This window comes from Saccopteryx leptura, chromosome 3, assembly GCF_036850995.1.
Source record: "Saccopteryx leptura isolate mSacLep1 chromosome 3, mSacLep1_pri_phased_curated, whole genome shotgun sequence".
Classification (NCBI taxonomy): domain Eukaryota; kingdom Metazoa; phylum Chordata; class Mammalia; order Chiroptera; family Emballonuridae; genus Saccopteryx; species Saccopteryx leptura.
In genome coordinates, this window is record NC_089505.1 from 342321322 (window position 1) to 342336270 (window position 14949).

At 38.0% G+C, this 14949-nt stretch overlaps 1 protein-coding gene across 2 annotated transcripts in view; it reads left to right on the plus strand.

Annotated features, from left to right (window-relative positions):
* The first annotated feature begins 2115 nt into the window (after window positions 1-2115).
* ZFPM2 (zinc finger protein, FOG family member 2) overlaps window positions 2116-14949 on the plus strand; it is a 496687-nt gene continuing 483853 nt past the window's right edge. For both annotated transcript variants that reach the window (XM_066379346.1, XM_066379347.1), the window contains exon 1: window positions 2116-2389. In XM_066379346.1, the coding sequence (XP_066235443.1) occupies window positions 2350-2389 (40 nt within the window). In that variant the 5' untranslated portion in view covers window positions 2116-2349. The remainder of the gene's footprint in view (window positions 2390-14949) is intronic.

Below are 14949 nucleotides of genomic sequence, written 5' to 3' on the forward strand. Positions count from 1 at the left end.
TAAAAAGTCAGCCAGTTCTGTAAAAAGATCTTTAAAAGCCATAATATATAATGCATCAATTCTAAGCACACCAATTTAATTGTAATGAATTGAAAATTAAGAAGACAATAATCTGTAGTTCTCTGTCTGCTTATTCATTCCAAAACACAAACACAAATAACCCTGCTTTTCCTGGTAGTTACAGCTTTAATTTGTTGGTTCTTCAGGGGAGGGACTATGTCAATTTAGTGCATTCTCCACTGCAAAGAACCATGTATTCTTACAACCTCATATGGTAACAATACTAATGATAATGTAATATAATTCACAATTGGTCTTCAGCTTTGTATTAAAATTCTCTCAGCCATACCCTTCATAGGATAACTCTGTGTACTTTCCAGAAGATGTCCTGATGGGGTTATAAGTGACACTGATTACAGCGCCTCCTGCACACCCCCGCAGCCTGCATTATGCTCAATCAGCCCAGGCTCTCTCCTGACCCTCAGACCCTTGCAGAGTTTGGTGGGGCTCACACCAGTGCTAGTCAACCAAACAAAGGGGAGCACAATTTCAGATCAGAATGGATGCTCTCACAACCTGGGGGAAGTCAGCAATATCTGTTAACTGCAGTGGAGTTTATTAGTAAATACTGATTACATAAAGCAGCCGGTTACAATGCCACTTGGCTATAAGCTACTTCCAGCCCACCCAGGAGAATATATTTAATATTCAGTGTGTATGAAACTCTGAGAAACTAAGCTAGCCTCATGCAGCTTAACTTGGACAAAATAATAACTATGCAAATTATTTCAAAATTTGTTCTTCTTTTGGCTTGCACTTTCCAACATACTACCCATACAAAAATTGAGTAAGAATTAAACAAAACTTTAAACGCCAAAGAACCATGAAATAGTCATTGGGTCTTACCTGCTTAGGAAATTATGGCAAGATCAAATCTTTTATTAGTCGCCGGCTGCTTCCCTGTGGCGGAACTAGAAGAATTAAAGGTCATGGGGCTGGGGAGGGACATCAGAACTTCCACAGACTTCCTCAAAAAGTTAGTGTCTGATGAGAAATGGTTCATTTCCCAACTAGGACTAATCCCCTAGTTCATGGTCCCACTTTTCGATGTGAGAAAAATATCTGCCTGTCTCCAAATTTGGAATTTTTACAATCTGACATGAAACTCGAGGTGAGACAGAGCACTTTAAGGACGCCGCTAGGCAGCATCCCATCTGCGCGGGCCAAGTGGGGGATGGTCCGTGTCCATGGCGGTCTCCAGGGAACCTTGAGAGCAATGAAATGGTCTCCCGAGAGCCTGGGCAGATGAGAGGACTTAACTGGCCCCAAGACACCCAGTTGGCATTTGTGATCAGCTGGCTCTCGCCGAGGGTTTTGCCAGTGGCCTAACCTTTCTGCCAAGAAGCTGGAAGGGCGGGGGGGGGGGGGGGGGGTGGAGGCCAGGGGAGGGGGCGGCATAACTGGAAGCACAAAGTTTATGGAGACTGAGATTTCTTTGTGCCCCGCCGTATAAGCGAGGCGTGTGAGAGGAGAGTTGGGGGTCCATCAAAGGGGGCTGTTGGAAGAAGTTGCCAGGAGGGGTGCTCCGGCGGATGCCTAGAGCTGACGCTGTGTCAACTGCAGAAGGTGGCCTCCTTCCAAGCCTTCCCCGCGCTTCTCACCCCTCAACCCCCCACCGCGCTCCACTGCACCCCACCCGACCTAGGCTGGGGCCCTGCTCTGCGTCCGGACTGGCTTTAGATGCAGCCAATCCTCCTTTCGCTGATGGAATAGTCTCCCCTCCCCACAACCCCGGCGCGCCCCTCCCTCGCGCGCCTCGCCACCTCCCGCGGCAGAGCGCGAGCTGCGCGGCCCGGGGCGGCGGCGGCGGCGGCGGCGGCGGCGCTCGGGAATCTGCCCCGCACGCCGGGCCGAGGGGAGAGCGAGCGCGCTCCTCCTCCCGCGCCTTCCGTCCCCGCTCCCCTCTGCTCGCTCTCCTTTCCCTCCCTCCTTCTCTTCCTTCTTTCCGGGTGCCCCCTTTCCCTCTCCTCTCTCCCCGTCCATTCGTTTGTAAATTCCCCTTCTCCCCCCACCCCCGGAGCTCCCCCGCCCCCCGCCCCTCCCCGCTGTCACACTCTCTCGGCCCCCCCTCCGTCTCCTCATTTGCCTGCTCATCTCCAAACGTGGCTCCGCGGCTCCCGGAGGAGCCCAGCTCCCGGATCCCGCGCGCCCGGAGCACCTGGAGTCCGGCCGGCGGCGGCCCGAGCCTGGCCAGCGGCGGCGGCGGCGGCGGGAGAGGCGGGAGCCGAGAGAGCGGCAGCCAGGACCGCGGGCACCGCGGGAGCCCCGGGAGCAGCGGCCGCCGCCGAGATGTCCCGGCGAAAACAGAGCAAACCCCGGCAAATCAAACGTAAGTTTGCGCGCGGGGCTGGGAGTTGGAGGGATTATTTCTGGGGAGGGGGGCGCGCGGGGCGGGAAAGGGAGGGAGACTCGGGGCAGTCCGCTCCCCGGGCCCCCGATTTGTCAAACTTTGCCTGAGCAGCTGGAGGGACTAGTCAGGCACAGACAGACAGACAGACAGCCCGAGCGCCGACCGAGGAAGAGGCTGCGACGAACATCCCACGCCTTCTCCGCTCAGCCTCCGCGCTCCCGGCTTTCTCTAGAATTCTGACCCGGTCCGCACTTGGGCACCGCGGCTTCCTCGCCGAGCCTCACGGGGCAGCCCCGCTCATTCAGATCGTTATTATTATTATTGTGGTTGTTGTCATTGTTGCGATGGACGTGGCGTTACACTTGGGGACCACTTTTAGCATCGAGGGTGAGAACTTAGTTCTCCGAAAAGCTGGCGGAGACCTCGAGGCCAGGAGGCCGTCTCCAGGCGGTGGGAAATCAGTGTCCGGGGCTCCTGCGCCTGGGCGGTGCCAGGGCCACGCCAAACCCGAAGCGAAACAAAAAGTAGGTGTAAAAGTTCGCGCCTCGGCAGCGGGCGGCCGTGCGCTTCCGCCCTGCGGGAGCCGGGCTGCGACGAGCGAGGCGCGCCCCTGGGCTCCGGGCCCGTCCGGGGTTGGTCGCGGGGACGGTCTGCCTCGGCCGAGCGGGGCTTCGGTGTGCAGATGGCCCAGGAGGCGCGCGGAGTCCTTGCTGGGAGGGGCCGCCAGTCACTTCCCGGCACCTAAGCTGTGAGTTCAAGGCCGCGGGTGCGCAGGACAGAGCGTGACCTGGAGCCCCAGAGCCCCTCGGCGTCTGGGTGACTTTTAGAGGACACAGCGCAGCCAGAGACACCTGCCCCAAACACAAACACTCCTAGAGCTGAACTCGGTCAACTTTTCTTGTCTAGGAGACAATTTCTCCAACGGTGTTTTGTTGCCCCGCGACCTGTCTTCAACGCTTTGGCCGAAAATGAGAAACAGCCTTATGAGTTTATTTTTTGCCAGCCATGCGGTGTGTCCATTTCCTCGTCCTGTTTCAAGTTGGGCAACTAGTTGCAAACTGATTATCGTGTCATTTTAATAAGGGTGTAATACAAACCCTCTCCCCCTTGACTATTAACCACACTTATCCCACCCCCAAAAGTTGAAAATTCTGTTTGGTGTAGTTTAAAAATTAATCGTGTCAATCAACTATTCCAGAGTGAAGTGGGTTTCTGTTATAAGCAGGTTGAAACAGTTAAGTATTTAGATCTTTATATCCGTGTACACTCGTTGCTTCTCAGACATGATTCTTTCTCTAGCTTTTATTTAGTGGGTTTCTTCTTTCATACTTCAGTTCTTATTGTATGCAACTTGGGTTTAAGCAAGGACTGGACATAACTTTTGGCTCAAAGCAGTTTTAATCAAGTTAGAGATACTATTCTTGAAGACTTTCACTTTTTCAGAGTGTTTATTCATGGTTTCAACTAATTGTCTTTTACTTTTTAGTTCTAAATTGATCGCGTCCCTCTGCTTCAGTGTTGCGTTTTTCTAGTACAAAACTGTGCGTATTAATAAGATATGATTATAAACATTAAATGCAAATACTTTTTAGTTCAGGGCTGTCATCTAGATTGTTAATAAATAATTAATATTAATTGATTGTATGGCATAAAGACCATCTGATTCTACTTGGGAATACTTTGTTATCTTCTCAATTAACTACATTAAATTATTTTTTTCTATCCTTCTGTGCCCACCTCATATAATTGAAGATTAAAGTGTTGGAACTAATTGCTGATGCTACACTTGTGTTATAGGCCGTAAAACATTTTAGTGGCTTATTTGAAACCTGTGATTTATTAACTATCAAAAAATGTTTGAAAGTTCTGTCATTTGAAAGTGAACAAATATATTTGTTTGTTCACAGTGATTCTTGTCTGCTGTTATATATATACATATGTATTAATATGTACATGCATTTTAGACTTTTAGTGGATCCAGTTTGGGTCACAGTGATAATCTATGCAAATGTGGACACCCTTCTCCCCTTGCACTGTTCAGGAAAATGAAAAATTGAAGGTCTTTGAACTGTTATATTAGAGCAGTGCTGTCTAATAGCTGGGTTTTTGGGGAGGTGGTGGTGGAATAGTTAAATGTGGTCTGACCAGATATAAAGTCATTTTGGTTGCAATCTATCGACATTTGTCTCCTTTTGCCTGTCCAGGCATAAGAGACAGTTTTGCAGATGGAGAAGTTTGTCTTGATACTCAGAGTCGTTACTATTTATATAATAGGGTTCTCCCTTCAAATTTAGTAGTTTATAAGAGGTGCAGCTTTTATTGTAATTGCTATTATTATTATTGTTACAAGTAACACTGTTGCTTTTGATATTCTGGATCAAATGGGAGTTTGAAGAATATTATAAAGAGATGCTTTTTGAAACAACATTTCATGCAACTAATGAAACTGCATTTTATACTTGGAATGTCCAGAATTTGAAAATAAAGCTTTGGCACTGCTGATAACACACACCCAATTTAGAGTAACTATGACAAGCAAAAAGTCAGCTTAGACCAGAAACTCTGGAGACAGTCAATTTAAAGGACAAAAAGGTTGTTGGGCACAGGTTTTTTTTTTTCTTTTACTGCGTACAGTTCCCTGCTATCTAAAATTGTGATTTATGCAGTATTTTAATATTTTGCTTATTCTTTCCCCTTGGGTGCTCTCCGGGCAGCGATAAAAAGGCGACGCTGAAAGAGCACCATTAATTTGCTATGATGACTGGCCAGATAAGAGGAGATAATGGGAAAGATAAGCGGAGAAGATATACCATCAGAAACCCGATTATTACCATTAAAATTCCAGCCCAGCAATCTGCAGAAGCCTGATAATTCCTTCTCCGTTTCCACCACTTTGGATGATAAGGCAAAAAATAGTCACTCAGTGCTCCTTGATTAGACTGCCTGGATTTCCTGATAATACAGTGATAAATTATGTATTTTGCCCCCATGTTTTGTCCCAAAATTCAGATATTTTTTTTCTGTATTCCGAGACTATATTTTCTGCCCTCCCCTCAGAAGCTTTCTCTCCTCAGCTATTATTGTAATCCTGGTTTGATAAAAAGCCTTGATAGGACAGGAGGTGTTTGGTGTGGGAGCCATATCATGCTATCAGCCCATCTCTTCGCACAGCTGCTCGCTGTTGTTGTTTTTAGCCTTATCACCTCCTGCCAATATGCCAATAAATTGCCCAGATTGTTCTCCATTCTGGGGCTGCACTGCAAAATTTATGACAGAAATGATGATTTTTTTTCTTTTACCAGTGCATCTCTTTATGATTAGTAAACGTGTTGTGTGTGCAGTTTGACTGTTTTCTTCTCCAAGCTGTTGCCTCTACTAATGTGTTTACTGCCCTATATGTCCCCCAACTTTACTCACACTTAAAACGTCTTGGCTGTGGGTATGGGGAAATACTGGTTGTTTCCCACCCCCCCCCAAATGCTACCTAATACTTACTGTTGAGGTTGAAAGGGAGGAAAGAAATTCAGATATTTTATTTTCATCTAAGATTAAGAAAAGGTCCTCTTCTTCATACTGTAAAAGTAGTCTTCTGAAAACTTTTAGATTGTTTGCTGTTTTCAAACATGTAGAACATAAATGTGTGGTCTAGATCATATGCCAGATCATTTGTGGCAAAGGAAAAAGAAGGGAATTGAGGCAGATTTTTTTTTTTGACAAGTAAAGGAGATAGTAGGAATTTAGTATGTACTTGGAAAGTGAAATACTCCGTGTTAAGAATAATCTTGTTAGCAGGTCTGTAGATGGGATATTGCAGAAGTTGGAATCTGTTCGTATTGAATAAATTACCTTTTTGTTATTTGAGATGATCTAATAATTTCAGGCCGCACGAGTCCCTAACTTGCACAGTGGTGTTTTTGTTTTATGCTATTTTTCTTAAGAAGTAGGTAACATTGTTTTCTTTATAATATGATTATGGTTTTAAAATGAGAATGCTGCATATTCAATTTACTTAGTATTTGTCAATGTGCAAATCTCTACTTAGATCATCTTTAGAACCTTAAAATTATGGTTTTCGAAGAAATAATTGTGGTTCTTTTTTATTGTTCTAATGTAGGGATTTTTTAAAAGTGTTACTTGTATTAATTCTCAGTACAATTTCGGAGTCAATTATCTACTGTATTATCATTAATATAATTTTAAGAAGATGTTTGGGAATACTATGCACATTTGAAATACATTGATCATCACTCTTATACTCAGGGTGTCTTGCTTTCACCTGCCAAGTATTGACTGGTTTTTGCTTTGAAACAAATTATTCATTTCATCTGAATTTTAAGGATAATTAAATATAACATTAAAAAAGTAAGCCTTTCTCTTTGGTTTATGATATGTGTCATGATATGGATTTTATTTCCTACATTTTTGGCTGAGTAACATTTGAAATACCTATTTTTATACTGGCCATGAAGTAAAGGAAAATACATTCTGTACAACAATTTTTTTTATCAATAAAATAGATTGGTACCCACAGTAAGATAAACAAATTAATTTACAAATGTAAAATCTATTAATGTATAGATTCTTCTGGAAGAAATCTAAGACTAAATATTTAGTAGATTAAAAAATAAGGAAATTTAAGATGGCTAATATATGAATCCTGGTTTTTAGGAGTTAAAAAGAATATAAGAAAGTATATTTCTAAAGATCATTAATCATGTAGTCAGTTTTTTTTTTTTTAAGTTCAGTGAGTCAACAATGAAAATATGAATGCAGTAGCATTTTCATCTCTAGTTGTTGGAAAAGAGTTTAGGACCAAAACTTGGCAATATGACTTGAAATTAAAAGAGCAGCTCTTATGTTTTCCACTTCTGGAAAGTTTCCAGAGTGGTTCATTAGTAAAATTATGGAGTAAGAAGAACTGTGAGGTTTAATATCAGGTATCATAATATGTATTTTTTAACTGGACAAAGAAGTTCAAACTTTTTTTTATAAATTGTAGTTAGAGACCTTATGAATAATATAATTTATCAATTCAATTATAAGGAGTGTGCATCTCTAATTTCATACAAGAGATCAGTGTTTTATTTTATATATCGCGTGGTTACCAATAAGGTTTTGTAAATTAAAATTTTATTTCCTGAGCTATTTAAAGGTAGACATGGAAGATATAATGTGACTTCTCAAATAATATTTAAGTTAGTGCTATTAAGTTGTAAAGTAAAATAATGCAATTAGATGACTTGTTTCTGAGTTTTTCATTCTGCTAATTTAAAGTTTATTATATATTTAAGGGTTAATGAAAAGTTTTATACATCAGTTTGTTCTGGGTAATTGTGGGTAAAATGAACATATTCATTGATTTTATCAGTTATATATAGCCTATCTCTGTATGTATGTTTTGTCTATATAAGGTAAACAAAATAAGTTAACTTTGTGTTATAACTAAGGTAATTCACTTCTGTTCTTGAGCTATTCAAGGCATCTCAGGCATATTATCTCTGCTGTTTGAGGACTATTTAAGGACTAATTGGGTCTTCTTTGCATGATAAAAACAAAAAAATGAAACTCTCAGTAGCCAATTTTGCTATTAGTTATTGTCACTGGATGAAGTTTTGAAAGAACATGATCGATGCTAGTGTTTGAGAGAGTGAGGTATTGGGACTTAGGTGTATGGATTCCGACCGAGCACTGAGGTTTTTGCTCTTCCTCATAGCCAAGGCCAATCAAGGATGGCCTTATTTGCATTTTAGTCACTTCCACACTTCTCAAACATGTAACTTTAGCTGAAAAAGTATAAACCAATACTAATTTTACTCAGTCTAAGTTCTTTCATTTATTTTTACATTTTAACAAAGCACTTTGCCAAATGAACTTTCCTTCAAAATAACATATTCATACTTTAAATAAAGTGATACTATTTAGAGGAAGTTTTTTGTTTTTGTTTTTTTGATGTTTGGTTGAATTGTGTGAAGAATCTAAAATTCGGTATAGTTGGGAATGTAATTTACTTTTCAGGACTACTATTTTTTTTAATACAATCTTTGTTCACTAAAAAGTATGAGTGAATATGGTAATTTTAAGCCCTGAGTTTCTGTTACTCTCCGAGTTCTGAAGGACTAGTAGGACATTTCAGGTTAATACTGCAGGTATTTTTGACACCTGGTCTGATTCAGTGCCCGCCACTGTGTAAAATTCATTCCCTCACCAAATGAATAGCAGCAAAAGTCCCTTATTTCAGTCACCAGAGAATGTGTTTCCCCTTATAAAGGGGTAAGTATGTATCACTCAATAAAGTTATATTTTTAAAAGCTGAAAGGCAATTAAATTAATAAGCTCAGACATGGCAATATATGGCCTTCTAGAAAGATCTATCTCTTTAAGGTATTAGCATAAAGATAGCACATTTGTTTATTATGCTTCCAAATCAGCTGCTAGTATCTCTGCCACAGGTAACAATTGACTTTTCAGGCTTCAAGTTAATAGCCTTGTCTCTTGCTTGTAGGGATCAATATTAGTATTAATTAATCACCATTATCGGCGCTAGGATCTGGTTCTATTTGTTGTTACATCAGCAAAATATCAATATAGAAAGTAGACTCTCTGATCGTCATGGCAACTTCATCTCTTGGGTCAAAGAAAGTTTATCTTATCTGTGCATAGAGAGTGGCAAACTGTTTAGGGATCTAGTTTGAACTCTAAGAACATTGATTTAGTTTTTGTTTGCGAATAGAGGCTGAATTCCAATCACAAGGGATAGGTAAGATTTAAATATTAATGCCGAGAGGCTTGTCTGAGAGGGTATCATAGCATACTGTCAGACTGTCTTTTTGAGATGACAAAAAGGTAGAGAATTGTCAGAATTATTTAAAGCCGTAGTAATTTATACTTTTGACAAATACTTCTAAAAATGAATATATGATAATTACTAGGTAGAATTGGTTTTGGTCAAGATTTCAGATGTGAAAATAAGAGGCTGTTGTATTTTTCTTTCATTTCTTCTTCCCTGGTTCATTATTTTCATATCCACTATTTTTTTAGAAAGTACTTCTGAGGATCAGTTTTGCCTCAGGTTAGGTGTGAGATGGCTAGTCCCAGGTCTGAAGCCAGAGAGATCTGCTATGGATATTCAGGTCCAAGGAAGAACATTTTTATGAGAATATTTTAATATTAACAAATATTCATTGCTAATAAGCAAAATCCTAAATCAGTACCCTGAAAGGGTAGAAATCTTTGAAGAATGTTTGTAAAGATAATAAAAGACCATAAGTTGCTAAAGCCAGAAGCCAACAAATATGTTATTTTGTTGATATTTCTGAGATACAGTGATCACTAAAAATGAGCATTTTTTCCCTAAATCATATCATTGGAAATTCATCTTACTCATTTCAAAAGTTATGCTAAGGAGTAAAAACTGGATTTAGAACTGGTCCCTGCAGTATTCTACTCCTAGGGTTGTGGGCATTAAATGAACTTAAACACGTTCATTTATGGCGAAACTAAATATGTATGTCATGATTTTGGAGACTTTAAAAATGAATGTCGAGTGCCTGGTAGCTATCACTAATACCAAATAATTAATTGCTTATTCATTCTAGGCGTTGTCCAAGTAATACCTGACAGTAAACTATTTAGTTTACAATGGAATGCTGTTTTTTAATTTAATATTCTGGTAATATTCCCACAGGTGTAAAACAAGGAATATGTTTATTAGAGGCATTAGTATAATATTTAGTATTATATAGACCTTCATTTTATCTGGACATCTGCCAGTGACAGCTTCGCTGTATTTATTTGTGAAAATGTGCCCCCTTTGAATTGCTAGAAGTTGTTCAATGGTGTTAGTCTGATGTTTTCTTGTACATGATTTGGCTTTTCTTTATGGCAAGTTTATTTATAACAACTGTCACACACACACACACACATATATATATGATATAATAGCTTATATATAGGCTACCACAAATATATATAATTTTAATAGCTTTTCTGCAGGCCATTAAAAAGCTATATTTAACCTTTTGCTCAAATTTCAAAATGCATCTAAGATTACATTTAAATGGGCATTTATTGAAGATATATTTAATATTTCTTTTCAGTTGATTTCCTTCATAGACAAATTCTTTTGAAGATAAGAATTACTCTAATCTATATTTGGAAAACTTTGGTGAGCATCATTATTGAGACAATAAAAGAATTAGCACTCACTCAACATGTATATAATATCGCATGTGGAAGATTATTTTAAGCAAGTTACTTAACATAGATTTTTCAGTCATAATCTCTAGAATTCTTTTATTTATTACAAAATTTGAAAACGCCTTTAAACTTGAATACGGTGAAGAATTAATTATAAAATTTAGAGTTAGAGACAAATATATGTCCTTCATTGCCTATTTACCTGGAATTTAAACTTTTCTTATTAATTGTTCCTTTGGAATATTAAAGATGTTATACTCCTTAAGAAAGACCTGAATTTGCTTCATGGTGGTATATTTTGAAGTTATTGCAAGCCTGCAATGAACTGAGGACTAGAAGATTAAAAATTGTGAATTGACAAATCTTCAATTTCATTTGAGGGGCATATTTTTCTAAGTGTATGCAGAAAGTAGATGAAAAACCATATATTCTTAAGTGGTTTTAAAAATAATGAAACAAAATTAAATATTAAATACACTTTATCTTTTCCATTTCTCTTTTGTTTATGGCATTTAGATTACCAAATTTGGAATAGAAGTTATAAAGATTATCAGACAATTCATTTAAAATATCTGGTTATTTATAATTTAATAATAACAGTTTGTGTCATTTTAGCATATTTGCTTATTCAAAAATTTTTATTGGATTTAATTTTTTTATGATAGTGTAAAAGGAAAGTAATTTTCATATCATAAATAAAAACTTGTTTAGTTTTCTATGTCTTATGATTCCAAATGTAAAATGCTGTATGTTGGGAGCCTTTTTACTTATTTTGTGAGATGAGAAGTTCAAAGACATTTGTTTTTTAATAAAACCCTGTGAATTCAGTGGGAATTTTTTGGAATGACACACAAATTAATTTTGTACTTTCTCACTGTGTACAAACTATTTGCATGGTGTGTATTTTCATCGATGTCAAAACATATCATGTAATGCTCTGTGATATTCTATAGCACATACTTATATAATTAAGGTAGGTATTTATGTGAATAAATAGTGGATAAATTTTATGCTACCTACAGAAGCCTTTAAAATTATGCTTAAGTGAAATTTTAATGAGAGATGGTGACATATTTACAACATTTCTAATAGAAATCTTATATTCATAGTGAAATTTTTCGTTTGGTTTTAAGGAAAATCTAAAAATGTAACTAAGTGTGTTGAAAGAAAAAGACTAAGTTAAGCAAGTAGACTAGACAGCCAGTTACGCTAATATAGAGTATCCACAACATACATATATGTTTTACTCTTCTCATTTTTGCATAAAAATTCTGTAACAAATATTTACTTTGAATTTAAGTAAATTCAAATTCATAATCTAGGTCACAGTCACCTCCTTGCCAAATTAGTTGATGTGAGGCAGTATATTCTGTATACTCCAGGGCCAGCTAAAATGGGAATACCAACAGCTTTGATGGTTTAAGCATTTGTTTTCTTCAAGACCCGAGTCAATTCATATAGATAAAAAAGGCTTTTAATTTTTCTGAGTTATTTTTACTTATTTGGGGTAAAACTGTCTGAATTTGTATTGTGCACATTTATCAATTAGATCTTCTTTCTCTTCTTGAAGTGACACCTTGAAATTCTCATATTGATAAGCTTTTTGCCTATTTTGACATAAATAACCACATTTTGCAATGACATTTGACTTGTACCTAAGTACTCTTGTTACATATTTTGAATTTATTGGGCCTCCCACAGCCAAGCACAGACTCCCTGTGCAGGGAAGACTATCCAACAGAGTGCTTGTGTAAATCTGAAATATTCAAGAGTTCATTTGCAAATATATTAGGTAGCTTCTAAAAATACCACCCCACTTCTTAACAATGTGCATCTTGAACAAACAGGCGCATATTTTGTCATCAAGTTGCTTAAGCTTCTGAAGTCAGGGCTACAACTGGGTCAGATGATAAGATGAGCACAACAGAGAAACGAAGAGAGCGTCTGATAAAACCTGATTGATTGATGTCTGGCTTCCCCACCATCACAGGCAGTTGACAGTTAGTTTGGGATCAGATGATTTGGCTTTTGCGATAGAAGATGGGGCCTGGTAGGCAAGCCTGAAGGACAAAAAGGTCGGTTTCTGTGTAGTGTCAAGTAATGCTGAGCTCCCACAAGGTGGGACATTATTAATATTTCATTCTTTCTCTTTTAGGTCCAAGCCCTAACATTTGATAGTCACTTAAAGGCCTGAAGATTCAGTCTACAAACAAAAATGTGTGACTGTCTTCCTCTTTTATTTAATGTTTTTACATCATTTATGTCACAAAAAACAAGGGCATAGGTTTATTGAATAATTCTGTGATATTTTAAGTGACCCTTTGCAAATATAGTGAGTTTTGCATATTGTATTATCTTGTAATGTAAAAATAATCATAACACAGAAACTGGCCAAACAATATTTAAAAATTTCTTTTTATGGAGAAATACAGATTTCCTGAGGGAAAAATTCTGATACAAACTAATCTAGCTAGAGTTTCTTTCCCAGATATTTGAGTTTTTACAGATTATGAGATGCTTAGGTCAAAAAAACATCCTAGTACACAGTTTAGATATGTCAGAATTTGGGAACACCTGGGTTGGCACAGTGGGAGAACTTTATTTTTTATGTAGGTCTTTGGTTAGTGAATGATTGTACTATAATTTGATGAATTTCAGTATTGCTGGCCATTGGATTATTCGGATGTTTCTTTGTATTTTAATCATGGAAAACACCAAAACCTTATCTCATTAAAATTATCTTTAAAATTTTTGAGTTAGGTAGTTTATCTGCTACTACAAAGCAATACTGTAGATCACTTTTGAGTTTGAACATAATAGGATAAAGCTTCTTAGAAGAAGGGGAAAAAAGGAGAGAAAGCAAGGAAGCAAACCAGAATAGTTTTAGAATAAAATGTTTTCAAGTGTTCGCCGTAAATATTAGTACAACGATTAACAGTATTGGAATCTGGATAGCTTGGATTTGAATTTAAATTTAGGACAGTTGGATGCTCTAGAAATCCTTTGGGATGTATCATTTTTCTCTCAGTTTTAAGGGTCAGATCTCCAAAGGACAGTTGGGTCTCAGCTAATACTGTGGGCTTAATATCAACAAGATGAATTCTGCAAGGTGCTGTATTGCTGATAGTGTAAGTGGACTACTGTATGAAAGCACTTGCTCCCAAACCCAAAGTGGTGCTCATATTATGTGACCAGAGAAAGGGGCTAGTGGTCACTTCAGCAGGGATTGGTAATACTTCCAGGAAGGGTGCCATAGAAAAATGACCTAGTCTCTTCTACATACATTAATAATAAGAAAAAACTAAGAACTAAATGATTTCATACATAGGTAGGACATAAAAATGAGACTCAGGGACATGGACAAGAGTGTGGTGGTTACTGGGGGTGGGGAGGAAGAGGGAGGGGGTGGGGGCAGAGGAGGGGCACAAAGAAAACCAGATAGAAGGTGATGGACTATATGACTTTGGGTGATGGGTATGCAACATAATCAAATGTCAAAATAACCTGGAGATGTTTTCTTTGAACCTGTGTACCCTGATTGATTAATGTTACCCCATTAAAATTAATTTAAAAACATAAATTAAAAAACCCAAAAAAACCCCTACCTAATCTTATCTACTCTGATCTAATAAAATCTAATTTAATCTAATCTATTTCAGGAATGAGGAAGAATCATTACAGGTATAATGACAAAAACTATTGCAGAAAAGATTTCAGACAAAAGAAGCACTTGATTGTTCCTGTACTGATGGTTACTGATGGGAGTCCAGTAGTACTATGTATACCGGTAGTAGCTAAGAATGGTCAACACTTTTGCTTTATTAGGGAAAAGAGAAAAGTGATTCTTCTTTTTGCACAATCACTGTGTAAGTCTGGTACATTTCTCAGTTATTCTGTAAAAAGGATATTTTAAGGTGGTATAATAGTTGTCAAATGCAAATTGCTTTGATAGTATTCAGAGGTCTGTTTTGAATAACTATGAGCAGCTCTTTAAAGTTTATTAACTTGCTTCTTTGTGTATATACACACAACCATAGCTTATTTAATACTTCCTTCTCAACCTATTTTTTTCCTTTAGCATTTTTTCCTTGTTTCTGTTATTCCATATGGTTTTGAATTGATTACTTATTTTGCATATGGGTAAGCTACATTTGAAAAATATCTAATTATACATTGAGAAAAATTAGACCTGAGAAATGGAAAAAAAAATGTCACCGCATAAAAATAATTCAGATCAGCAGTCCTTACAAAGGGAAAGTAACAATCAGCTATTTAGTCAGCTAAACTGCAATTTCTTGATTAGTACTCTGGCTTTGGAAATCTTATTTAAGAAAAAGTATAAG